The following is a 27,417-nucleotide window of genomic DNA, read 5'->3' on the forward strand; positions in this document are numbered from 1 at the left end:
CTGAATGTGGATTCTGAGCTTTCACTGCCGTCAGATGTTGATTTTCCCACTCACCACAGCCTGAGATTACGAATTCCACATTTTATGGAGAAGGAAATGGACATACAGAGGAGAGGCATTGTACCCACATTCTCATGGGAGCCCAGGAAGAAACTCAGCTCAGCCTGACTCCCTAAGCTATGACCACCCCCACCTCTGTGTACAATTTTGCTTCAAGCAGGACATAGTGGTTAAATTTGATGCAAGTTTGAAGTGTGTGGATTTGAAAGTACAAGATGCAGAATTACTAGCATCACATTTCATGCAGTGAATTTGAAACAGTATAGACCCTTCTCTGTGTAGTCCAAACAAAATTATTCTTGCCTCTCTCCAGTTGTGAATGGTGTGGCGTATAAGAATACCACCCTTGGGGGCACCTGGGTGGCTCAGTGGGTTAAACCTCTGCCTTCAGCTCAGGTCATGATCCCAGGACCCTGTCATCAAGCCCTGAATTGGGCTTTCTGCTCCGTGGGGAGACTGCTTTCTCCTCTCTCTGCCTACTTGTGATCTCTGCCTGTCAAATAAATAAATAAAATCTTTTTTAAAAAAAAGAAAAGAAAAAAAAGAATACATCCCTTGGGCAAGAGTCCTGCCTGTATTTTACGACGTGCTCCCTTATCAAAGTACACTTTCTAGGGTGGCAGAGGAGACCAGTGACCCTGCAGAGAGGTGGCTCTGACCTCCTACCCCACCCCTCCCTCATAAGCCCAGAAGTGTCTGTGAGGGTCTTATGGAAGTAGTGATGCCAGTGAGGGTCCTTGTGTACCCTGCAGGAACCGTGTGCCTATCCCTTTTGTAGCAGGGTAGTATGTAATTGTTTACCTAAGCGAGCCATTCTAATAAATGTGCCCTCTTATTTCACAGTGCCTTGATTTGTGTTTCCCCTTTCAACTGGACATATATAGTCAAGAAATTTACAAAATACTTTTATTTAGCTTTAAATATTCTATTCATTTCTTTGAGAAAGAGCATGAACAAGAGGCTGTGGGGGAAGAGGAAGAGGGAAAAGCAGGCTCCCCACTGAGCATGGGGCTTGATCCCAGGACTCTGGGATCATGACCTGAGCCAAAGGCAGACACTTAATCAACTGAGCCACCCAGGAACCCCTAAAATATTTTTTATTTTGAAGTAGTTTGAAAGAAGTTGCAAAAGAGTTCCTATGTATCCCTCATCCAGCTTCTGTCAATGATAATATTCTACATAACCACAGTACCTTGTCAAAACCAGGAAAATAGTACTAACACAATACTTCTAACTCAACTACAGACCTTAGTCAGATAACACCAGTTTTCACATATACTTGTTATGGAGTTCTGTGAAATTTTATCACATGTGTGGCTTCATGTCACCATCACCACAGTCCAATACAGAACTGTTTCATTTCACAAAGGAACTTCTAACTAACCCTTAGGTCATACCCTCTCCTAATCCTGATCATCACTGGTCTGTCCTCTATCAGTGTAATTGGGCCACTTCACAAATGTCACGTACAGGAAATCCTAGAGCGTGGATGCGCCGTACTGTGGGCTTTTCTCACTCAGCATAACGTATTTGAGATCCATGAAAGGGGGGTCTATCAGTACCTCGTTCCTCTTTATGACTGAGCAGTATTGCATTATCTGAACTTACCACAGATTGTTTATCCGTTCACCTGCTGAAGGACATTTGGGGTGTCCATATCATCATCGTCATCATCATCGTCATTAGCTATGACAAACCACCCTGCCATGAACATTTGTATTCGGTTTTCTATGGACATGTTTTCATTTTCGTGTGGACATGCGTTTTCATTGCTGTGTGTGTCAGGGAAGTGAGAAATGCCCATGAACGCAACTGTAGAGTGCTACAGTTATTGTATGCTGAACTGCCAAATTGTTCCCAGAGTCGCTGCACCGTTTTACATTCCCACCAGCAACAGCTGTTGAACAGCCTTCCTTTCATATATTTGCTATCCATGTATCTGCTTTAGTGAAGTATCTGCTCAAGTTTTTGCCCATTTTCTTTCTTTTTTCTTAAAACTTACTTATTTTAGGGGCACCTGGGTGGCCACTCATTTAGGCGTCTGCCTTCGGCTCAGGCCATGATCTCGGGGTCCTGGGATAGAGCCCTTCATCAGGCTTCCTGCTCAGCAGAGCGTCTGCTTCTCCCTCTGCCCCTCCCCCTACTTGTGCACACGTGCTCTCTCTCACTTGTGCTCTCTCTCACGCTCTCTCTCTCAAATAAATCAATACAATCTTTTTTTTTTTTTTAAGATTCTATTTATTTGTTAGAGAGAAAGAGAGACAGAGTGCAAGCACAGGCAGACAGAGTGGCAGGCTAGAGGCAGAGGGAGAGGCAGGCTCCCTGCCTAGCAAGGAGCCGGATGTGGAACTCGATCCCAAGATGCTGGGATCATGACCTGAGCCGAAGCTTAACCAACTTAGCTTAACCAACTGAGCCACCCAGGCGTCCCAATCAATAAAATCTTTAAAAAGAAAAAAGATTTAGGGGCGCCTGAGTGCTTCAGTTGGTTAAGCATCTGCCTCCAGCTCAGGTCGTGATCCCAGAATCCTGGGATCAAGCCCTGCATCTGCCTCCCTGCTCAGTGGGGAGTCCGCTTCTCCCTCTCCTGCCCGCCCCCCTGCCTGTGCTCTCTCTCTCTCTGTATCAAATAAATAAAATTTTTTAAAAGATTTATTTGAAAAATAAAAAATAAAAAAAAGAAAAGAAAAATAAAAGATTTGTTTTAGAGGGACAGAGAGTGAGTGAGCAAGGGGTGGGTCAAGATGGGGTAGGAGAGAGAATCCCAAGCAGGCTCTGCCCTGGGCGTGGAGCCCAATGTGGGGCTCCATCCCACCACCCCAAGATCAGGACCCAAGCCAAAGCCAAGAGTCCAATGTTCAACTAAGCCACCCAGATGCCCCAAATTTTTGCCCTTTTTCTAAAGAATTTTTTAAGTCAACTTTATTAATGTATAACTTACATATAACAAAATGTATGTACGTATACACACAAAATGTATGTATAACAAAAAACATTCATTTCAAGTGCAAAATTAGATGAGGTTGGACAAACAGATATACCCATGTATGGAACTTGAGATACTCTCTGTAGTCCATTTCCTTAAGCCAGTATTGCTATGTCCACCCACCTCCACTGTGCTGCTAATGGCAAATACATTTCTATTTGTCATAGACCAAGCAATACAATTATGTATATGGTTTTATATTGTTGCTTTTACAGTAAGTTAAAAAAAGAAACAAGTTATTTATACTTTGTTATACATAATTACTGGTGCTTTTGTTTTCTCCTGTACATTCACAGCATTATCTGGGATCACATACTTAAAGCGTTTCATTCTTCTTGGGTTGGGTGACATTGGGAAAGGAGACAATGCAAGTTCCTGCTCATCGGGAACAAGTGTCGCTCTCGGCCCGCAAGAACGACACGGAGACACGCGTGGAGGCAAACTTCTTTAATGGCTTCTTTTTATCTTCTTCCCCCTCTGGCGCAGCACAGCACGCAGCTCCCGCCGCCCCGCTCGGGCCTGCCGCCGTGGCCATGGTCCTGGCTGCGGCCCCCTCCCGCTGGCGCGGCGCGGCCTGGCTCCGGCGGGCCCGCCCCTTCTACAAGTACGTTCAAGCATGTATACACCGGCAGCTTAGCCCGCCTAGCCAATCACCGCAGTGCTCATGCACCTCCCGCGTGAGTGGACCTAAATGAACAGCCAATCATATTCAGTCCCTTACAGCTCTTATAGTAGGCCTCCTGTACTGGCTCCCGACAAACAAGGAAGAGAGAATGGGAACATCCAAGTTGCTGAGATGCAAGCCTCAGCTGGGACACTGGCCATTTGTTAACAAGCACATGATGTTTTCTGCTTATCAGAGAAGGTTTATTAGTATATGTGCTGATTATAAATGTAATCATTTTCAGAGCCAACATCTTTTAATGGAGATACCCCAATTATTTCCAGTAGTGCCCTATTGTTAGACACTTCTCCCTCTAAACAGTTCAGCTCTTAAATTCACTATATAACTCTCCTTGAGCCTGTCACATTTTAAATTTGTATAGACACTGCCTAAAACCGCCCGACTGTACTCCAAGTAGTCCAGTATTAACTACACGTGAAAATCACATGATTTTCCCAATGACTGTCTCTAGTCTGGCTCATTTTTAAAATTTCTGACATTTAGGATGCCTGGGTGACTCAGTCAATTGAGCAGCTGCCTTTGGCTCATGTCATGATCCCAGGGTCCAGGGATCAAGTCCTGCACTGGGCTCCCTGCTCAGCAGAGAGCCTGCTTCTCCCTCTCCATTAGCCTGCCTCTCTGCCTACTTGTGCTCGCTCTCTCTAATAAATAAAACCTTTTTTTAAATTTTCTGACATTTATTTATCAATACTACTCTAGTTTTTATTAATATACATTATTTTTAGAGCACTAAGTTTTAGGTTTATGGAAAATTGAGCTGATAGTATAGAATTTCCATATTCCTGGTCTCACCTTATATTTTTCCCTACTGTTATCTTTAGCATGGTATATTTGTTATAACTGTGAACCCATATTGATAACATTATTATTAACTAAAATCTATGGTTTACATTAGAGTTGTACATAATAGGTACATAATACGGGTTTTGACATATATATAATATCACATATGTCAGTCATTACAGTATCATACAGAATAGTTTTGTGGCATGAAAAAACCCCATGTGCTATTCCTTCCTCCCTCCCTTCCCCTAGTCCTCACCATCCAAATTTTACTGTCTCTAAGCTTTGCCCTTCTCAGAAAGCGATAAAGTTGGAATTAAACAGCGGGTGCCTTTTTCAGACTGACTTTGGCACTTAGCAGTATGCATTTAAGATTCCTCCATACCCTTTTGTGGCTTGACAACTCAGTTCTTTTTACAGCTGAATAATATCCTGTTGTGTGTATGTGCCTCAGTGTCTTTAACCACTTACCTATTGAAGAACATCTGAGTTGATTCCTGTTCTGAGCAATTACAACCATTTGTGTGCCTTGCTGGCTGATATGGTAGGACTGTATTTAACTTTGCAAGAGACTATCAGATTCTTCCGAAGTGGTTGTACCATTTTGTATTCTCCTCAGCAATGAATGAGAATCCTGGTTCCTCCTGTTGGATTTTAGATTTTAGCCATTCTAATACCTATGTAATGATATTCTTTTAACTTGCAATTCCCTTATAGCATACAATCTCGAGCATATTTTCTTATGCTTATTTGCTACCTGTGTATCTTGTTCCTGAGGTGTCCAAATTTTTTGCCCTTTCAAAAGCATGGTGGGCAGGGGCGTCTGGGTGGCTCAAACAGTTAACATCTGACTTCAGCTTGGATCATGATCTCTGGGTCCTGGGACTGAGCCCCACATCGGGCTCCAGATCAGCGGGGAGTCTGCTTCTCCCTCTGCATCTTTCCCCGCTCATGTTCACACTCTCTGTCTCTCTTTTAAATGAATACATAAAATCTTTTAAAAACAAACAAACAAAAACATAGTAGGCAGAATTCTAAAATGACCTCAAGATTTTTTCATCACAGGGCAACCCTTTGGGGTCCCCTCCGATCTTAAAAAAAAGAATAATTTGGGGCACCTGGGTGGCTCAGTGGGTTAAAGCCTCTGCCTTCAGCTCAGGTCATGATCCCAGGGTACTGGGATCAAGCCCCGCATCCGGCTCTTTGCTCAGCAAGGAGCCTGCTTCCCTCTCTCTCTGCCTGCCTCTCTGCCTACTTGTGATCTCTGTCTGTCAAATAAATAAATAAAATCTTTAAAATAAGGGGGAGAGTGCCTGGGTGGCTCATTGGGTTAAAGCCTCTACCTTCAGCTCCAATCCTGGGATCGAGCCCCACATTGGTCTCCCTGCTTCATGGAAAGCCTTCTTCTCCCTCTCCCATTCTCCATTATTGTATTCCCTCTCTTGCTGCCTTTCTTGCTATATAATAATAAGCTGTATAATAATAATAAATAGGGGCGCCTGGGTGGCTCAGTGGGTTGAAGCCTCTGCCTTCGGCTTAGGTCATGATCCCAGAGTCCTGGGATCGAGCCCCGCATTGGGCTCTCTGCTCAGCGGGGAGCCTGCTTCCTCCTCTCTCTCTGCCTGCCTCTCTGCCTGCTTGTGATCTCTGTCTGTCAAATAAATACATAAAATCTTTAAAAATAATAATAATAATAAATATTTATTTTTAAAATAAATAATAAATAATAAAATAAATAAGATCTTTGGGGGAAAAAGATGTGATATATATACATATATATGTATGTATATACATACATATGTATGTATACATACACATATACACATATATACATATCACACACACATACACACAACACACACACAGAGTGGAATACTATACAGCCATCAAAAAACCTGGAAATCTGGGGCGTCTGGGTGGCTCAGCCGTTAAGCGTCTGCCTTTGGCTCGGGTCATGGTCCCAGAGTCCTGGGATCAAGCCCCACATCAGGCTTCCTGCTCAGCGGGAAGCCTGCTTCTCCTTTTTCCACTCCCCCTGCTTGTGTTCCCTCTCTCGCTGTGTCTCTGTCAAATAAATAAATAAATAAAATCTTAAAAAAAAAAACCAAAACTTGAAATCTTGCCATTTGCAACGACATATGCTAAGTGAAATAAGTCAATCAGAGAAAGAAAATTATCATATGATGTCTCTGATATGAGAAATTTGAGAGGCAGGGCAGGTGGTTCATGGGGGTAAGTGAGGGAAAAAATGGAAGAAGATGGGATGGGGCGGGAGACAAAATTTAAGAGACTCTTAATCTCAGGAAACAAACTGAGGATTGGTGGCGGGGAGGGGGAGGGATATGGTGGTTGGGTTATGGACATTGGGGAGGGTGTGTCCTATGGTGAGTGCTGTGAATTGTGTAAGACTCATGATTCACAGACCTGTACCCCTGAAGCAAATAATACATTTATGTTAATTTAAAAAAATGTCATTGCAGCACAGTAGCTGGTTCAAGTGTGACACAGAAAGATAGTTGCATGACTCACGTCATGTATAGAATAGGTCAGCGTGGGACAGCTCTGCATAGGTTACCGTCCTGGTTTTCACCTGTTTCTCAGCTCCAAATTCACCCATCTGCCTGCTCTTTGCAAACGGATTTTTTTTTCAAGATTTTATTTATTTATTTGACAAACAGAGATCACAAGTTGGCAGAGAGGCAGGCAGTGTTGGGGGGGGACAGGCTCCCCGCTGAGCAGAGAGCCCCATTTGGGGCTCAATCCCAGAACCCTGGGATCATGACCTGAGCTGACGGCAGAGGCTTTAACCCACTGAGCCATCCAGGTGCCCCGCAAATAGATTTTTAAAATATTTTTCTTTGGAAGCCTGCATATAAAAATAAAATGCCAATAAAAAAATATTTTATTTATTTATTTGACAAAGAGAGAGACAGTGAAAGAGGGAACACAACAAGCTCGGGGAGTGGGAGAAGCAGGCTCCCCGCTGAGCAAGGAGCGGGATGCAGGGCTTGATCCCAGGACCCTGGGATCATGACAGCTAAAGGCAGACACTCAACAACTAAGCCACCCAGACACCCCTGATGTTAACCTTTTTTTAAAAAAATTTTTTTTATTTATTTGACAGAGAGAGAGAGCACAAGCAGGGGGAGCAGCAGAGGGAGAGGGAAAAGCGAACTCCCTGCTTGTGCTGGTAACTTTGTAGTAATCTTTTATAGTAGCAATAAAAATTACACACCAGGGGCCTCTGCATGGTTCAGTGGGTTAAAGCCTCTGCCTTCAGCTCAGGTCTTGATCCCAGGGTCCTGGGATCGAGCCCCACATCAGGCTCTCTGCTCCTTGGAATGCCTACTTCCTCCCCTCTCTCTGCCTGCCTCTCTGCCTACGTGTAATCTCAGTCTGTCAAATAAATAAAATCTTAAAAAAGAAAAATTACACACCATCTCCAAACTATGTTCCACAAAAAGACACAGAAGATATTCCCTTCACTAAAATAATTGAGAAATATATTAGTGAGATGACTGAAAATCTCCATGGTTACTCTCTTTTGGAAGCCAGTTATGACTGTAGGAGATGCTGCCACTGAGTTGGGATGATCCCATGAGTAGCAGAGACCAAGGGGCAGCACTTAATTACCAAATACAAGGTGGGCACACCTGCCACAACAGGCAGCGGTGTCGTCCAGGCAACCAGAATGCCTGGACCCAAAGAGGTCTTTGGCAGTGAGGAACTGGGTACAGCGTTCCTCGGAAGGAAGTTCTTGGGGTATTGGTCATTATGCTAAGAAGAGCTAAGAAGAGCTAAATGAAAGCCCTGGAAGCTTCCACTCCCTGCCAAGACAGACAGCCGAAAACAGTACTGCCCTCTGGAGGAACTGCAAGGACTAATGCCACCAACAGCCACATGAAGGTAACGGAGCCACTGGCACCCATCACATCCCGTGCAACTCACAAGTGTGGCCTGAGCACAATCCAGATGGATCTTGGAGGATGACCAATTTAATGTGGTCCCTCCGACTGTGGCTGCTCTTCCAGAGGCAGACCCGGGCACTGGGCCTGCAGCCAGTGAACTGGCCGGTGCCTTCTCTTCCATACAACTTACTAGCAGCCCCACCAACCATTTCCTTTCATCTGCTCACACCAAACCACAGTGTATGTTCTGCTCCATCTTTTTTTTTTTTTAAAGATTTTATTTATTAATTTGACAGAGAGAAATCACAAGTAGATGGAGAGGCAGCCTGAGAGAGAGAGAGAGAGAGATAGGGAAGCAGGCTCCCCGCCAAGCAGAGAGCCCGATGCGGGACTCGATCCCAGGACCCTGAGATCGTGACCCTAGCCGAAGGCAGCGGCTTAACCCACTGAGCCACCCAGGCGCCCCTGTTCTGCTCCATCTTGATCTTGCATAAACATCACGTGGGTTCCCTTGATTATGACATGCTGTGTGGCTCTGATGAGCAAGAAGCAGCAACTACTTCGGATACCTCCATTAGAAATATGCAGACAAGGGGCGCCTGGGTGGCTCAGTGGGTTAAAGCCTCTGCCTTCGGCTCAGGTCACGATCCCAGGATCCTGGGATCGAGCCCCGCATAGGGCTCTCTGCTCAGCAGGAAGCCTGCTTCCTCCTCTCTCTCTCTCTCTGCCTGCTTCTCTGCCTACCTGTGATCTCTGTCTGTCAAATAAATAAATAAAATCTTAGAAAAAAAAAAAAAGAAAAGAAATATGCAGACAAAAGGGTGAGAAACAAAACCTCCAAAAATTCAGGGGCCTGTGACCTCAGCAAAGCTCTCAGGGGTTCAGTCGCCCAAGTAGGTTGAAACATCCCATCTAATTGTTGCAACTCACACCATCAACTGAATCTACTGCTTTGAACCATCCACCAGGTCAGCCATCAGGCTTCCTGTTTTAAGTGGAACCAGAAAGAGCCCGGGTGATACGGGGCGGGCGAAGGAGGAAAAGCCTCAGGCTACCAACATCCCGGATACGGGGCTCTGAGTGAGTGGGGCCGAGGGAGCGCCCTGGACTCACCCGCGACCCACCTGCGCGGGGTCTGTGGTCCCCGCGGCCGCCGGCGGCCGTGGCGGCGGAGCTGAGTGCTGAAAGGCAGCCAGCGGAAGGATGACCTCAGGCTGACCGTCGCAGTCGGGGTCTCGGTCCCCAACCACTCCTGCACGAGAAGCCTACCGGGCGCCGGGTGCCCCTTGCCGGGGCGGCGGGCACCGAGGGCCGGTGAGGAGGCTCGGGAGAGCGCGCCGCGCGGACCGATACCTCTGTGAGAGGCAGGGGCAGCCCGCCCCACGCTGAGGACGATTCTCAGAGAGACGGAGCCAGGACTGGGAGCTCCCGGCTCGGCGAAGATGCGACGACGGACCCCGCCCTCACGGAGCGTGGGCAGTAGCATCCGGAGGACTCGGTGCCGCGGGCGCACTGGACCCCGCGATCGCACGGGACCCCGCGATCGCACGGAGCCCCGCGGCGGGAACTACACTACCCAGAAGACACTGCGACGACGCCTCGGCGCTGACCAATGAGGACCCAGGATGGGGCGCCTCCGGGACGCCTGCTGGGGCGGGACTTCCGCCGTCCGGCTTGAGGGTTGCTCGTAGTCCCGATTTTATCCGCCCCTCGCTTGGGTACCGCGTCTCGGGCCCGGAGGGCGTCCGTAAGGGTCCCCGCATCGGCGGAATCGGGAGTGACGGACGGCACCAGAGTCGAGGGGGGCAGGGTCCCGCCACGCCCTGTATGCGCCTTTAGCGCGGAGAATGACCCGCCTCCTGGGCCCCTGGCGTCCCCAGCCTAAGGGGGACCGACCTGGGCTGTGCGGCGGAGTAGCGCGGGGACGGCCTCCGCGGAAACCGGCTCGTCCCCCTGGCGTTGACCCGCTGCGGACTCAGGGCCCGGGGACCTAGGCAGGAGGAAGACGGGGTGCGGGGAGGAAAATCGGCGGTCGGTGTGGGCAGAGGGGTGGGTAGCCGGGCCCGCGGCTCGGTGTGTGCTGTCTCTGGCCTCTGAGGCCGGGACGACCCGCTCTGCAGAACGTCCCGAGAGCGGACATCCTGAGAACATCCACGGTGATGCAAAGGGCAGGACCGGTTCTTTGCGGCTGACGTGGTCCAGTGTCCGTGCTCCGCGCCTTCTTTATCCGGCATCTATGGGTGGACACGTGGGCTGCGTCCGCAGCTCGGCTGTTGGAAGTAGCGCTGCAGTGAGCAGAGGGGTGCTTGTATGTTCTCAGTAGTTCGTTCTCCTCCGCAAATTACGGCACTGTGTGGGGTTTCTATCTTTAAGGTTGTGGGGAGCCTCGCTACTGTCTTCCACGGCGGTTGTCCAGCTCACATTCCCACCGGCAGTGCCCAGCTGTTCTTTTCTCCATGTCCTTGCCAGTACGTTGTTGTAATGGCCCTTATTTGCAGTTTATTACATTGAAAAGATATAATTTAAAATCTGGGAAAGTGGGGACACGCGAGTGGCTCATTCGTTAAGCGTCTGCCTTCAGCTGGGGTCATGATCCCAGGGTCCTGGGATCGAGTCCATGTAGGGCTCCTTGCTTGGTGGGAAGTCAGTTTCTCCCTCTCCCTCTGCCTGCTGCTCCCCCTGCTTGTACTCTCTCTGGGTCAAATTAAAAAAAAAAAAATCTTTAAAAAATAAATAAAACAAAATCTGGCAGAAGAAAGAGGTATGTAAACAGGAATTCAGAAAGATCAGGCACAAGCTTCCTGCTGTCCTCTCCCAGTGGGGTCACACGCCGCACTCACTTCTCCCAAACAATATACATGACAACACATACTGAGTGTTGCCACCAAGTGTCCTCACCTAAGTCTTGGTGTCCAGGGTTTTCATTGGGAAAACAGTAACAAAGGTGTGCAGCACCCATGTAACTGACCTTAGTTACCCAGTCTCTGTCCCCTGTCCCCCGCCCCCCAAGGACAAACTGATGCAGCGTGACTCACAGCCCCTACCACAAATCACACTGTTGGCACAGACGATCTGGTGTGGATTAGGGCTCCAGGTACACAATGACACTAATATCAGGAGAGCTATTTCTGCCCAGTGGTACAGTGGACAGGGCTGACTGCAGTAGCTCACCAAGGCTGTGGGACAGAGTAGATCCTGGAATGAGTCATGCTTCCTCTCTGAAACGATTAAGTTGCCTTGGCGTCTCACTAGCCTCTGGGTCCGTGCCAGCTGGCTCTTCCAGACAGCACAGAATAAGGGCAGCAGAGCCAGCTTCCTGCAGAGAGCTCCAATCTCAGATACATTCTGCAACAGGCCAGCTGGTCCCTAGCACTCGTGCCACCTGCTTCCCCACTGTGCGCCCTCTCCCAATGGTGATGTGGAAACACTACAGACGGCTGCAGGAAGGTGCCTAGCCCAGGTCTGAGCCACCACAATGCTTCTTCACTCCTGTTCCTCCAACACAGGAGGGTAAGGGGCCTAGAAAAGAGTCAGGTGTTTTAATGCCACCCCCCTCGACCCTCCAACTCCCGTCAACACCCACAGCTCCATGTCTCCTCCCTCCCTTAAGATCTGGGGGCCTGGAGACAGGTGAGAATGAAGCCAGTCACTCTTCCCTTTCTGTCCTTGGTTCTGACCCAGGCCCTACTTGGTGCTACTGTGGCCGGCACTGGCTTCTCCTGGGCCTCCCCCAAACTCACAGAAAGGGTGACATGGTCATCACCCTGGGGATTCAGCCTGAACCAAAGGCCTGGGACTCTCTCGGAGAGAGAGGGCCCAAGAGTGTGGCACAGGCCCACTTGACTAAAGAGGACAAAGGACTGTGCTGGTGATTTCACTTTAGGTAGAGGGCTGACCTCCCAAATGGCCACCATGAGTCCCCTTGTCCATGTTCACACACTCCCTTAGGTCCCTTCCATAGTGAATAGGGTGCCCACTAGCACATGGGGGAGATGATAGAATGACTAATGTGGCCGGGTCATAAAAGGCATTGTGGCTTCTTTGGCTTTGTTCCCTCTTGGCTCACTTGCTCAGAGAGAAGCCACTTGCCATGTTGTGACAACACTCAAGCAGCCCCCAGCCAGGACTGCAAGAAGTTCCCCCAAGCCCCACCCTGGTTTGCGTGTGGGTGTTAGTGAGAAGGGGAAGCCTCCCAAGTGTGGAGAGAGAACTCCAATTGCAGGACCGGGGGAGGAGGGGAAAAAACCAAGTTTACCCTACCAGGCTGTGGAGTTGAGGGGAGAAGGTGTTTTGCAGGAAGCTCTCTGGTCCTCGTTCGAATCCATACCCTGCCGAGTCCAACAGCCTCGAATCCATACCCTGCCGGCTCTCAGGGTCCATTGAGGCCCTCGGTGGTCCTTGTTACCTTGGCCTCAACACAAGAAGATGCCCCGATGGGCAGGGATAGGTGCAGTGCGGGCAGAGGCGTCTTTGATTCTCATGAAGAGAGACTGGCCAGATCCCTATAGAACGGAGCACCTTGCATCCCTCCGGGGGCAAAGAAGGCAGAGCTGGGGGGAGAACATGGGGAATCTTTGGGGAACTGGGGACTCCATGAACTTGGAAGGCAGTGTGGCCAAGATGATGGTTGCTCTGCTCAGCATTCTGGATGTCATCTGCCATGTGAGGGCCTTCCTTGTTGCTGTGATGTCCCCAGTGCACACCCTTGGTATACAGCAGGTGCACAATAAATACTTGTAGGTTAACTAATTTTCCCTGCAAGTAAAGTGTTTATTGTCACCCATTTTACAGAAGAGAGAACCAAAGTCTGGCATCTCTGGCACCATGCCAGGCAATGAGATTGACTCCCCTCTCTGGGTATTCACAAGCCTGCGACAGATGAGGGGTGGTTATGCAGCAGGGCTGAAGTGGGCAGAGGGAGGGTGGGGAGGGCATGGCTCTAGGTGGCCACAGAGGCTGGTGGAAAGGTTGGGGCAGAGGATCCATGATACCGGCCCCAGGGTGGTTTTGGACGGCCTCTTTGTTCATGGGCAGTGGACGGGTAGTCATCGAGGTAGTAATTAGCAGACAGGAATGTTCAGGACCCCTGGGATCTGTCATCAGGCTTATTGTAAGGAAGGAGAGACTGAAGTTTCAGTCTCCCAGTTGGGAGAGTGGAGAAGCCGAACCTTCCCTAACCCCTGGGAGGAAGCTAGCTAGGACTGGGGTGTGGGATGGTCAGCCCTGCCAGTGCCCTCAGTCACCCGCTTACTGCCCCAGCTCCTTCTGCCTTAATACCAGCTGTTTCGAAGTTGCGGGTCTTCTTCCAGGCAGCCTTTCTTGAACACCCTCAGGCAGAGACCATTTTCTCTCCCCTCTCTGGGCACCACCAGCTAAGGGCCCCTTTCTTACTCTCCTGGCTGGGCCCAACTTTTGCCACCCCCCAATCTCCCAATCTTGGGTGGAGGAGGGAAGGGATGAGAAGAAGGATACCTGAGACACTATGGTGAGGTGAATAATGGTCCCCATAGATAGCCAGGTCCTAACACCCAGCATCTGTCAATCTGCTACTTAGATAGCAAAATGGACTTTGCAGATGTGATTAAATTAAGATGCTGATCTGAGGAAATTATCCCAGATTATCAGGGTGGGCTCAAGTTCTCACAATACCCTTACAAGTGAAAGCAGGAGGTAGGACAGTCAGAGCTTTGTAGCCACGAGGCTGCTGCCTTTGAAGACAGAGGAAGACAGAGCACCTGGTCGGCTCCGTCAGTAGAGCATGGGACTCCTGATCTTGGGATTGTGAGTCTGAGTCCCACATGGGGTGTAGAGGTTACTTAAAAAAATAAAAATAAAATATGAAGATAGAGGAAGAAGCCAAGATGAAAAGCGAAGGAAATTCTCTCCTGGAGCCTCCGGAGAAGCTAGCCCCAAGGACACTTGATTTTAGCCAGGTAAACATGATTTCAAGACCCCTGGCCTGCAGAACTGTGAAGAATTAGTCTGAGTTCTCTGTTGCAGCAGTTAGCAGACACTAACCTAGACCACCAACACTGCTCCAGCCTGACCAAGTCCCCTCCCTGTGTGGGCGGGGCTAGGGCTGCCCAGTGACCCAGCACCTTGCTCTCAGTCACTGTGGGTGACATTGGCACCTGGGTGTGGGACAAGAACTGGTCTGGAAACACACTCCCTTGGATGTCCTGATGATCCCCCTCTGGCTTTCCAACTGGAAGCAGCAGCTCCCATCGAAAGGAACTCGGCTGACATGCCTCGACCAGGGTGGCTCCAAGCTAGTTGAGCCCAGAGTGACCACAGGCATTCCTAGCGTGCCTCTTGGTCACCCGCAATGCTGTCACTCCCCAGAAAACTATTTGGCACCCCCCATGTGCCAGGCACTGAGAACACACATGTAAACAGATCAAATGAGAACCCCCAGTCCCATAGAAGTTACATTTCTCTCTGGAAAATGTCAGATTCCCAGCCACAGAACATGGAACCTCAAATCTGGGCCAAGTGAGGAAGGATGTGGGCTCCAGAGCCTTGGGGGAAACAGAAGACCTGTGTTCAGTCTGTGTAGAGGGTGGCAGCCATCCTACCCTGTGATGACTGACCCAGGAAGGCTTCTGAGAGGAGGAGGACAGGAACCCAAGATCTGCCCTCCCTGTAGGCTGCTGCCCAAGGCTGAGGCTTCACCTCAGGGCACAACAGGGATGCCAAAAAAAGTTGATGGAGCTCTGGAGGAGACGTGCAATAATTGGTCTCGAGAAATTAATGAGTGGAAATAGGGGTTATGGAGGTTCTAGCACCCAGGGAGAGAGGCCAGGATGTCTCCAAGTGGGCCAGCGAGATCCAGGAGCACCCACCCCCCAAATCATGTGGCCCTGACCTAGAGGGCAACCTTGTATGAGCCTTGGTGACCACAGCTGCCCCACAGCATATCAGGACCCCAGAAGCCACGACCCAAACAGTAGTCGAGGCTCCTGCTTGCAGATTGATGCTCAGAACTAAGTGGGAGCTAATCGTGGAGGCTCAGGCCCTATATGTTCCTCCTCAACCCTGGCCTGGCCACCCCTCCCCCTTCAAGCCCAAGCCCCAGCCATGAGTGCAGACAACCCAGGACCAGCTTGGAAATAGCTGGATCCCATCCACACCCAACCTGCAGGCAGCAGACTGGAAAATAAACTCCACAGCCCCGGTGGGGGTGGGGGCGGGGGTGGGGAGGACTGCGATGGGCCCCACAGAGGGGCATGGCCAGAGGCCAACAGCAGTAGCAGCTTCACCATCAGAGATTGGGGGCCCAGCCACCTGCAGTGAGCCCACAGGATGACTAAATCAGAGGCTTCCCCCCAGCTGCCAGCTGAGGGTTCTCCCCCCGGGGGTCTGATGATGACTGGGGGTGCGCTCAGTGGGATCCTCTGGAGGGGCTAATGGGCTCCCGTGCCGGGTACCTACCCAATGTTGGTCCGAGGGGCTCCCCAGCTGGACTCTTGGGGGGATGAGGATCAAGGGTCCTCCCAACCGGGCCCTCATGGAGATCAGGTTTAGGAGTGCCTCCCAGAAGGACCTTCGCAAAGAGGGGCTCAGGACAGCCTCAGCTTGATGCCTACAGTTGCTCGGGGTTATGGGTGCTCCCAGAGGGCCCTTGTGGGAATGAAGGCAGAGGTTGCTCCTTGAGAGGAGCCCTGCTCCTTAGTGATGACGCTTGGAACGATCTCACTAGGCCTCCCTCGGAGAAATGGGTGCTTTCCAAGCACCTTGGTAAGGCCTCCCTGAGGACCAGGGCAAGCGATCCTGGCAGGGCCCCACCAGGAGGACACGGAGGACCCCAGCCCTGGAGACAAGACCTGCAACACGGATGCATTTACCGCGGTACCCACACCTTCCTCCTGCCCCGTCCCTGCGGGGCCCAGCCCCGGCCGGCTTCTGCTCCCCACACGCGTTCCGGGGACCGGTCTAACGTCCCCTCGGCCTCCGCCTTATCCTCGGAGCCCGCCTCGTGCTCCAGCACGTCCTCCGTAGCCCCTGGCAGGGCGGTGTCCAGGTCAGGACCCACGGGGCGCGGCGTCCAGGGTGTCCCCGGCGGGGGCCGCGGCGGGAACCAGGAGAACCCGGGCGCCGGGGCGAGCGCCACGAGCTGGGGCCGCACGGGGCCAGAGGAGGCGCTGTGGGGGATGAGGAAGAAGATGTAGACACCCGAGACGACGAGGCCGGCGGCCACCAGCACCGCCAGCGCCACCGCGGCGTTGAAGGCCCAGGCTGGGCTGGTCAGGGAGAGGCGGCGAGACAGCGGGCGGCCGAGGCGCAGCGGCGGCGGCGGTGGCGGCGGGCGCACGGCTCGGGACTTGCGTGGCCCAGGCGGCGGCGGCGGCGGAGGGCGCAGGTACAGCAGACCGCGGCGACGGTCGAAGCGCACAGAGCCCTGGCGCGGCAGGGGCGCACGCGTGTCGCGGGGCAGCAGGCCCGGTTGTGTGGGCAGCGCTGGCAGCCCTCGGCGCGGGGCCAGGCGCGTGGGCGCGCGGCACACCGGACAGGCCACCGCGTCGCCGCCCCCCGCCGTGGCAAGGGACAGACGAGCCAGGCACTCGAGGCAGAAGACGTGGCCACAGTCCAGGCGCTTGGGCAGCTTGAAGACACAGTCGAAGGGTGACACGCAAATGAGACACTCCACGGGGGATGCGGCAGTCAGGATGGGGCCCGAGCCGGGGCTGCCGTCCCCTTCCTCCTCCTCGCTGTCATCGTCTTGGCCCTCCTCCCTGCCGGGTGAGCGGGGCACAGAGAGTGAGCTCGGGGAGCTGGGGCCTGAGCCCTGAGGGGCCCGGGGACGGCGGAGCCAGGGCGGCCGAGGGCAGGGCATCCGGACGGGACCTGAGGGGAGAGGCCCTGTCAGCCAGGGAAGCGGGCGGTGGAAGAACGGAGGAGGGTCTACGGGGGAGGGGGGGGGTGTGGGAGTGTCAGGGGCTACACTCTGGAGGGCACAGAACAGAAGCAAAAGAAAGGGGTGTAGAGCCAAGGAGCAGAGGCTAGAATGGTAGGCGACTCACAGGGTAGAAGCAAAGGAAAAGGGTGTCCAGGTAGGGAGTTAAAGAAGCATCAAAACTGGAGAAGGGAGGGAGAAGAGATTGGAGGAAAGAATTGGGGGGACAGGGACAGACCCAGGGGTCATGGTAGGTCCTAAGCTTGACTTGGGTGGAGAAGGGGCAGAGATGACAGCTGAGGACTCATCACCAGGCAGGACCCCAGACAAGCAATGGGGAGGCTCCAACATGGAGAGGAACGAAAGATGGGGACCTCTAAGAACTAGTTCGATTCTGGGGGGGTCCATACCAGATCCCAGGAGGGGCAGATGAGGAAGAGAGGACATGCAAGCCTCAGGACTGGAGCCCAGCAACACAGAGAAAGGACAGAAGTCCAGAGCAGGTGCCAGAGATTCCCGAAAGACCCCAGTGGGCCTTGGGCTCTTCCTACCTGTTGCTGCCACCTCCCTCTGCCTGACACGTCCCTGCCAGTTCTGACCCCAGTACTCTGCCTACCAGCAGCTGCATACTAGGTGCCCCTCCCTGCAGGAAGGTGCTGCCTCGGTACCACTCCCTCCAGATCCCAGGTTCCCAAGGTACCTGTCAGACTTGTCTGACTGCCTGGCCCGCCCCCAAGACAGGTCCCTCCAGGATGAACACCAAGCCTGACGTTGGCTGGATGTCGGGGGTGGCAGGAAGGTGATAGATGGCACAGGGGACAGGCCAGTGAGTCTGGCCCCATGGGTGGGCAAGAACAACCCACCACCCAAGTCTTCCATCACCTCACAAATCCACTTTCAAGCTACTGGTGGAATCAGATGAACCTGATATAGCAGGAACTCTGTGGGTACTCAGGGTAGCTGCAGTCCTGACTAGTACACAAAATGCAGAGGCAGGGGTGCCTGGGTGGCTCAGTGGCCTTTGGCTCAGGTCATGATTTCAGGGTCCTGGGATTGAGCCCCACACTGGGCTCTCTGTTAAGCCTGCTTCCCCCTCTCTCCGACTACCTCTCTGAGCACTTATGATCGGTCAAATAAATAATGTTAAAAACAAAAAAAGGAAAAAAATAAAAGAGTGCACAGGCAGCATGGGGTTCAGGGGGAAGCTGGCCAGAGCAAAGAGGAGCCTCTGGGGTGGAAGGTGGGCAGACCCCACAGTGTACTGGATAGGGCTGGCCCCTGGCAAACCAGCAGGCGGGAAGCTGGAAACAGTGACTGAGATCATTGGCCTTAGATACCCCTCCCTGGCACTGCTCACAGAAAACATGCCTCTCAGTGTGGTGGGCTATCACCCAGATCTAGATAAACACCACGCCCTTCCCCAGACTAGAGTGACATCTGTGCCAGGATAACCCACCCCTCTCATTTCCAACACAATGTGGGCAGCCAGGCCTGCTCTCCATGGTTCTAAGTCAGTGGCACTTCCTGACCATAGTATCTCCCTGGTGAACCCCAGTCCCCACAGGCCAAAAGACAGGTCAGAAATGTGGCCAGCAACTCGGGACCCTGAGGCCATCCACTCCAGCGCCCCCCAGGACACACACTGGCACAGGTGGGTGAGGCTGCCCCAAGGACAGACAGATTTATTGAAGACACAGCCAGGTGATCAACGGTTGGACTTGGCCACACGTTCCAGCTCGTCCTTCTTCTTGATAGCATACGAATTGGAAGAGCCCTGCAAGGAGACAGATGGTCAGTTCTGAAGGTTGGAGCAGCTTCCCCTTGAACTGGCCCCACCCCTGTGTCCTCACTCACCTTGGCTGCATTGATGAGCTCATCTGCTAGGCACTCAGCAATGGTCTTGATGTTCCGGAAGGCAGCCTCACGTGCACCTGTGCACAGCAGCCAGATGGCCTAGGGAGCACAGGGGCCAGCTAAGCAGATAGGGCCACTGTCTTCCGTAGCCTAGGCAACCCAACAAATGTTGGCTACCATACTGCCTGGCATCCACTGGCCCCCTGCGATGGAGACGACACAGTAGGAGCCCAAAGGCAGCCCCAGGTGAAATGCTGCCAGATCTGAGATCAGACGGGGGGCCACAGAAACAAGTGTGGACACAAAGGCTGACGCTGGGTGCTTGGTTACAGGAGATCCGAAACCTGGACTGCAGGGAAGCGTGATGCGGTGTGCGCTCCTGACCTGGACCCTGACTGACAACAGATAGCTACGAAGGATACACTGGGGGCAGCTGCAGGCATAGAATGTGAGACAATTCTATCTCTGTTAAGGGGGCAGTGGTGATAATGCCCCCAGCTGATGATCAAATGGTCTGTGGAAAAAAACACACACACCCACACACAGTATGTAACAACACACGCTCAAATGAAACCATGAAACCTGAGGAAACGTTGCTCAGGACGGGGCCAGAACCAGTATCTGCCCTGAATGTGATGGTAATGCAGGAAGGCTTCCTGGAGCAAAGGACACTCCAGGTAAAGCACTCAGGCAGAAGAAACCTTCCTACTTGCCCATTTCTGCCCCAAGCCCACCTGATTCACACGGCGCAGGGGGGACACATCGACAGCCTGACGCCTCACTGTTCCGGCTCGCCCGATGCGGGTTGAGTCCTCCCGGGGACCGCTGTTAATAATTGCGTTCACCAGGACCTGCAGCGGGTTCTAGGAGAAGGCAGCCACGAACGTGACATCAGTCCACATCCCTCCCCCCTCCTCCCCCCTAAACCCTAATGGACCCTGACACACACGCCACGGGGCAGCTGTTGGCTTCAGGCTGTACTACGGGCACTCTGCCTCATCAGGCCTCACAGTCCTACCTCACCAGTGAGCAGATGGATGATCTCAAAGGCATGCTTGACAATGCGCACAGTCATGAGCTTCTTGCCATTGTTGCGGCCATGCATCATCATTGAGTTGGTGAGACGCTCCACAATGGGGCACTGCGCCTTGCGGAAGCGCTTGGCGGCATAGCGCCCCGCACTGTGGGGCAGGTATTTGGCATACTTCTCCTTCACCGCAATGTAGTCCTGGGGCAGCAGGGAGAGGGGATGGGAGGACCATCGTTAGTAGTAAAATGGCCAAGAACCAGAGGGACTGAGCATCCACTGGGGGTAGCCCCCACCCATCTGTGGTGGCTTGACTGTGAAGGCCCTGCCTGCCACAAAACAAGTAACCTTAACAAGTGTCTTCATCAAAGTCACTAAGAGCACTTCCTTGAGGCACCTGGGTGACCCAGTCGGTTAAGCGTCTGCCTTCCACTCAGGTCATGATCTCAGGGTCCTGGGATGGAGCCCCGCATTAGGCTGCCCCGCCAGTGGGGTGGGGAGTCTGCTTCTCCCTCTGTCTGTGCTTTCTCTCTCTCAAATAAATAAAGTCTTAAACCAAAAAAGCACACCTCCTTTGTAATGGGAAGAAGGAAGGGGGATAAAGAACCAAGAAGATCACACCTTATGATCTGTTTTTTTTTTTTAAATATTTGAGAGAAAGAGAACATGAACAGGTGAGAGGGAGGGAGTAGCAGACTTCCCGTTGCACAGCAGGGAGCCTGATAATGAGACTCCTTCCCAGGATCCTGGGATCACCACCTGAGCTGAAGGCAGACACCTAACTAACTAGGGTACCCAAGCTTAGTCAGCTACCCCATGTTTTTTATTTATTTATTTATTTATTTATTTGACAGAGAGATAGAGAAAGAGCACAAGTAGGCAGAGCGGCATACAGAAGGAGAGGGAGAAGAAGATTCTCTGTCGATCAAGGAGCCCAATGCACGGTTCAATCCCAGGACCCTGGAGTCATGACCTGAGCCAAAGGGAGACGCCTACCAACAGAGCCACCAGGCACCCCCAACGATTTGTTTTGTTTTTTGTTTTTTTTCTCCACGATTTCAGTTTTAAGCGCTCCTCAAACTCTGCCACAGACATTTTCAATGAAGGAACTCCTGTTGCAGGGGCCATCCTGTGCACCACAGAATGTTTAGCAGCATCCAGTACGGTGGTAGCACCCCTCTGGGTTTTAGCAAACCAAAATGTATCCACACATTGCCAAGTGTCACCTAAAAGGGGTGGGGGAAGATCACGCCGGAGAACCACTGTTTTAGCAGAATTATCTAACAAGCTTCCTATACACAGAGGCATCATTTCCCAAGAAAATGTCTGTAAAACACCAAAATGTTAGGGGGGTGTTCAAATCAGAGGAACTACATGTATGTCAACAGTACTACTGTCAACTGTTTCACTGTGAAATACACCCAAACGTCACTCTATCACTTATACACGAGAAGCCCCACCACATCCTATTTCTATAAACACCAGGAATAAATGAAGGAGAAGAGAAAATTCTGATACCAAAATGACAGTCTGCAGAGAACCACCTATGCAAACAGGCAAGCAGCTAGGTCTCCATGAAGGGCTCCACACTGGGCAGGATAATTCACAAACAACAAATGCCCTGGAAGGGATTAGATATAACATCCAGCTCTATGGCAGAGCCCTGCACATCTTTCAAAACCAAATTCTGGCATGAAACTGACTTCAACTTCCCCAGCCCCTAAGGAAGCACTAGGGAAAAGTGAAAAATTGTCTTTTAAGAAAGTATTTACTTGGAGCACCTGGGTGGCTCAGTGGGTTAAGACTGCCTTCGGCTCAGGTCATGGTCTCAGGGTCCTGGGATCGAGCCCCACATCGGGCCCTCTGCTCAGCAGGGAGCCTGCTTCCCTTCCTCTCTCTGCCTGCCTCTCTGCCTACTTGTGATCTCTCTCTCTTTCAAATAAATAAATAAAATCTTAAAAAAAGAAAAGAAGGGCGCCTGGGTGGCTCAGTGGGTTAAGCCGCTGCCTTCGGCTCAGGTCATGATCTCAGGGTCCTGGGATTGAGTCCAGCATCGGGCTCTCTGCCTGCTTGTGATCTCTCTCTGTCAAATAAATAAATAAAATCTAAAAAGAAAAGAAAATGTACTTTCTTAAAAAAAAAAAAAAAAAAAAAAAAAAGCAAGTATGTACTTGGGGCACCTGGGGTGGCTCAGTGGGTTAAAACCTCTGTCTTCAGCTCAGGTCATGATCTCAAGGTCCTGGGATCGAGCTCCGCATCAGGCTCTCTGCATAGCAAGGCGCCCACTTCCCCCCCTCTCTCTGCCTACTTGTGTCTCACTCTGTCAAATAAATAAATAAAAATCTTAAAAAAAAAAAAAAAGAAAGAAAGAAAAGTAAGTATTTACTTGTCAGAGCGAGCATACACAGGGAGAACGGTGGGCAGAGGAAAAAGCAGGCTTTCCCCTGAGCAAGGAATCAGAGGAGGCTCCACCCCAGGACCCTGAGATCATGACCTGAGCCAAGGCAGACACAACAATGGAGCCATGCAGGCACTCCTCATATCAATCTTTTTTTTTTTTTAAGATTTTATTTATTTATTTGACAGAGAGAGAGCACAAGTAGGCAGAGAGGCAGGCAGAGAGAGAGAGAGAGAGAGAGAGAGGAGGAAGCAGGCTCTCTGCTCAGCAGGGATGCAGGACTAGATCCTAGGACCCTGAAATCATGACCTGAGCCACGAAGGCAGCAGCTTAACCCACTGAGCCACCCAGGCGCCCCTCAATAAATAAATCTTAACAAAAACAACAAAAAAAGAAAAACAGAACCAAAACATGGACACAAAACCCCCGTGGGAACCATCGTGTGTAGCAACCGGGTTAACAAAATACGAAGGAAAAACAGACACTGTGGATGTGGTGATCCAGGAGGCCCCCCCTTTACCTGTCACATCTTCAAGTCTACAGCAGAGTTTCAAGTCACCCCTTCTGGAAAATTCCACGTATGCCCCCAACCCCCTAGCTGGAGAGAGCGCAACCACCACACGCCCCTCTCACCTGCAAGGAGATGTCATTGATCTGAACATCATCGGTGCTCCACTTCCCAAAAAGCTTGATGTCAGGGGTCTCCGCCACCGCAGGTGCAGCCGTCTCCCACTCCGTCATCCTAGGAACACAAACTGTCAAAGCCCAGACACACCCACCACGGCGAGGCTGGCCCACACGGGGCCACCTAGGAATTTATGTGGAACCCAGGAAGACGGTGACGTCTGGGCCCACCTTTCTGGGTCCTAGAAAAACCACTTATCTGTAATGTGAGCAAGAAGCATCTCTCGGGGCGCCTGGGTGGCTCAGTGGTTTGGGCTGCTGCCTTCGGCTCGGGTCATGATCTCAGGATCCTGGGATAGAGGCCCGCATCGGGCTCCCTGCTCCGCAAGAAGCCTGCTTCCCCGCACCCTCTCTCTGTCTGCCTGCCTCTCTGCCTACTTGTGATCTCTGTCTGTCAAGTAAATAAATAAAATCTTAAAAAAAAAAAAGAAGCATCTCTCTCTCTCACCAAGGACCCCGGGAACCAGGCGCTGGCAGGCCCCGGCCAACAACGGCTGCGCGGACTGTGTCTGCAAGGGAGATACCCGGTACCCCGACACCGCATCCGCTGGAATTCGAATCCCAGCCAGGTCATTAACGAACTCTGCCACGGGGGAGAGTCAGGCTGCTTCCGCTCTGCTTCTCTGGAGTCAAATGGAAACCCGGGTCTGCCACCGAGGGCCACCACACGAATTCCGCACATAATCAAAGCAAATGCCACAGCGCGTGTCCGACACCAAAGACATACAAGGAGCTACTAGAGGAAAAACCGTGCACTGGCCGCGGATTGGACCGTGTGCTAAGAACGGAAACCTCCTATCTCAACTCACGACTGCACGGTCCCCGAACTCCGCTCCCGGGCAAAGGTACAGAGACAGCGGGACACCGAGAAATTGTAACTTTCCTATGCCTCCACGTTCCTCAGCACGTTTTCCGGAGAAAAACGGGAAACTCCCCTGGAAGAAGCCCCGAGCCTCAGGGATCGCTCATCGCGTCCCGGAAAATCCTGAATCGTTCCTCGTACCCCCCACCCCGACACCGCGGCGGCCTCACCTGAGGGCGCAGCCGGGGCGTCACAATCGACCACCGCGCACCACGCGCCGTCCTGGCACAGACAGGAAGAGACCGCGAATCGCGGGCCCAAGCTTTTAAAGGGGGTGAAAACTTCCGGGTCAGCGGGGACAACGCGTATGCAAAAAAGTCACGTAATACCGAAGGACCAATCCGGAACAAAAATGTGAAGGCGCCCCGTGGCAAACGAAATACATAAATACCCTGCGCACGCGCGCTTGGAAAAAGTGACCCCACGAGCCAGCCTGGCGGATGTTCTGATAGCCAGTACTTGCCCGGTCTAAGCGGCCCTTGCACAAGTGCAGAGATCTCTCTGAGGCCAAGGCCGCCATGTCTAATGAGGACAGAAGTCAGGCTCGCGCTATTCGCGCTCCTGGGCCGCTTACTTGACGGTGCACCTAACGCGGGTTTCGAGTGCGGTAGCGGGTTCGTTCTTCGTCCAGGTCCTGGCCGCCTCACAGACAAGCGCAGCTGCAGGCTCGGAGAGGAGGAGTGGGCCTGGAGGTCACGACTGCCCTCCACTGGCCCTGGCCCCCACGTGCATGCGCTAGCACCTCTCGCGGGTCGGCCTACCGCACACTCGCAAGCTCGCACGCTCGGGTTGCTGAGCCTCTTAGAAGGCGGGACCCTGGGGCGCCTGGGTGGCTCAGTGGGTTAAGCCGCTGCCTTCGGCTCAGGTCATGATCTCAGGGTCCTGGAATCGAGTCCCGCATCGGGCTCCCTGCTGAGCAGGGAGCCTGCTTCCTTCTCTCTCTCTCTGCCTGCCTCTCAGTGTACTTGTGGTTTCTCTCTGTCAGATAAATAAATAAAATCTTTAAAAAAAAAAAAAAAAAGAAGGCAGGACCCTTTCCGGCTTGAGCTTTCTTCATCCCATGCCAGGGTACCCCTGTCGTCTCTCTAGGACTACTGCACTTCCTGCTGCCCCTTATCGTGTGCGGGCGGATGTTGGGAAGGAGCCCTGGATATGGGGCCAGGGACTGTGCCCAGCAGGTGGACTGGAGGCGGGGGCAGCCTCCAGTCTATTTGATGCACCTGGGTCCTTTGTTGATGCTGACGTCACTGGACGGTGCAGGGGGTCAGCCCTGGTGGCCGTGCCGCGGCCACGCTGTGGCCTCACCCATTGACCCGGTGGCTCTCCTGAAGAGCTTGTGCCCACAACTTCACACACCCCGATTGTTTGGCGACTCCTAAACCTACTCCCTGGAGTCGAGCTGGGACGTGGATAAGTCTTGGTGGGCTCCCCAGAGGCAGCGACAGTGCGGTTGCTCACCCACGCTGGCTGGCAGGATAATGCGGCAGCCTCTAGTGGAGTATCTCTCCAGGACTGCATGGGGCTCCTTACCTCCTGGTGCCTATCTCTCCCTCCAAGGGGATGCTCCCCCAAGCCAGACCCCAAGGGGCCCAGCCACTTGACTTAAGTGGTCCTCTGTAGATCCCCAGTGACCCCATTTGCCCACTCTCTGAGCATGTTCATAGCAGGTCCTCAGCATCCGCCTTAGGTGTGTACTGCTTGACTGATTTTAAGGACTAGCCCCTGTCCCTATCCCATTTCAGGAGTGTTTCAGACCAGAGACTCTGTGCCCCCTTGGACTGTTTTTTTGTTTGGTTTTTAGTTGGGTTTTGGATTTTTTTGGTTTTTGTTTTGATTTGGTACAAAATGGTCGTTTTTATTAAACACGGGGACAGGAACCTTGGGTAGAAAGAGCTGCTGCTCCCCGCTTTGGACTCAGAAGGATATACCCTGAAGCTGGCCTGAGCATGGGGTTAGATCCTGGGCTGCCATTGGGGGCACAGGAACTGCATCTAGACACCAAGGCCCCCAGCCCCTACAACCTGTGGCCCTTATCCCTGAACTCTGCCCTGTTAGGTGCAAACAGCAGCCTTGGACCTACCACTGGGGTTTGTGGGGGGATGGGGAGGGGATAAATGGGCTCTTCCCTGGTCCGGCAGACCTTCTCTGACCCTTGGGGGCCCTCCCTTGTCCTGGGGGAGGTCCTTGGGAAGGTGCTTATGTGGGGCGGAGCAGGAAAGCTGAGAGTAGCAGAGGTAACAGTGCCCCCACACTCAGCAGGATCCAAGGGGAGGCTCCCAACCCTGCCTCTTTCTCCTCAAAAGCTGAGAGGGCCCCACCCCCTTGAACCTCAGTTTCCCCCTTCAGCATAGACATAAGAACAGAATCAGGGGTGCTGGCTGATTCAGTTGGTAGAGCATGTAGCTTTAGATTTATAGGGTCACGAGTTTGAGCCCTGAGTCGAGCATGGAACCTACTAAACAAAACAAAACTGGGGGGGTTGGAGAATGAGACAAGGCCAGTTTGGATCCTGTGCCCTGGGCTACTGAGTGGGCTACTGGCCTACTGTCATTTGATAATAGACATCTTTTTTATTTCTTTTAGAGAAAAAGCATGAGCAAGTGGGGGGAGGGGCAGAGGGAGAGAAAGACTCCTCAAGCCAACTCCCCACTAAGGGGTAAGCCTGATACACGACTTGAACCCAGGACCCTGAGATCATGACCTGAGCCAAAATCAAAATCGCCCACTTAACCGACTGAGCCACCCAGGTGCCCCAAATAGACTCCTTTATAGACCCTGAAACAGTGACTTGCTGAGCACTGGAGAGCAAGAGGGAGTTCCTGCCATAAAACCCCATAATGTGAAAAGGGTTGGGGAGGGGGAGAGTGTCATCTTGCATAGCGAAGATTCACATATCTCTTGCCAGGCATGGGGTGGTCCAGCCTCCCCACCTCCATGGCACAGTGGAGGAGACCTGAAGGCTGACCCCATGGGTCTATGGATGTTGGCACTGTGTTCTTCAGGCTGAAAGGTGGAAAGTCTCTTTAGAGGCCACCTTCACTTCCTGGTGCATCATTTCCACTCTGGGCCCACCAGCCCTGACCATCTCTTCTGCCCTATTTGTCTAATTGTTCTATGAAGGTAGACTGTGTGGCTTATTCGCTGCTGTATCCCCAGCTGCAAGCACGGAGCCTGCCACACAGGATCTGCCCATGAGTAACCTGAATAAATGATGGGTGGATAGGCCAGTCTTCCCTAGTCCCTCATATACTCGCTGCTCCCACTCTGGGTTCCAGGC

General features: G+C 52.2%; 2 protein-coding genes across 2 annotated transcripts; both read right to left on the reverse strand.

Moving 5' to 3' along the window:
- Nucleotides 1–14,341: 14,341 nt before the first annotated feature.
- On the reverse strand, nt 14,342–17,277 carry RNF225 (ring finger protein 225). Its single transcript, XM_082709686.1, has one exon. The coding sequence runs from the start codon at nt 17,253–17,255 to the stop codon at nt 16,263–16,265; it is 993 nt and encodes a 330-aa protein (XP_082565812.1). The 5' UTR covers nt 17,256–17,277; the 3' UTR covers nt 14,342–16,262.
- Nucleotides 17,278–18,969: 1,692 nt separating this feature from the next.
- On the reverse strand, nt 18,970–24,437 carry RPS5 (ribosomal protein S5). Its single transcript, XM_082709704.1, has 6 exons — nt 24,311–24,437; nt 23,228–23,336; nt 20,188–20,397; nt 19,904–20,032; nt 19,170–19,268; nt 18,970–19,089 (listed from the first exon to the last, which is right to left on the reverse strand). The coding sequence occupies exons 2-6, from the start codon at nt 23,333–23,335 to the stop codon at nt 19,021–19,023; spliced, it is 615 nt and encodes a 204-aa protein (XP_082565830.1). The 5' UTR covers nt 23,336; nt 24,311–24,437; the 3' UTR covers nt 18,970–19,020.
- Nucleotides 24,438–27,417: the final 2,980 nt, after the last annotated feature.

Source organism: Mustela nivalis (assembly GCF_964662115.1).
Source record: "Mustela nivalis genome assembly, chromosome: 18".
Lineage (NCBI taxonomy): Eukaryota > Metazoa > Chordata > Mammalia > Carnivora > Mustelidae > Mustela > Mustela nivalis.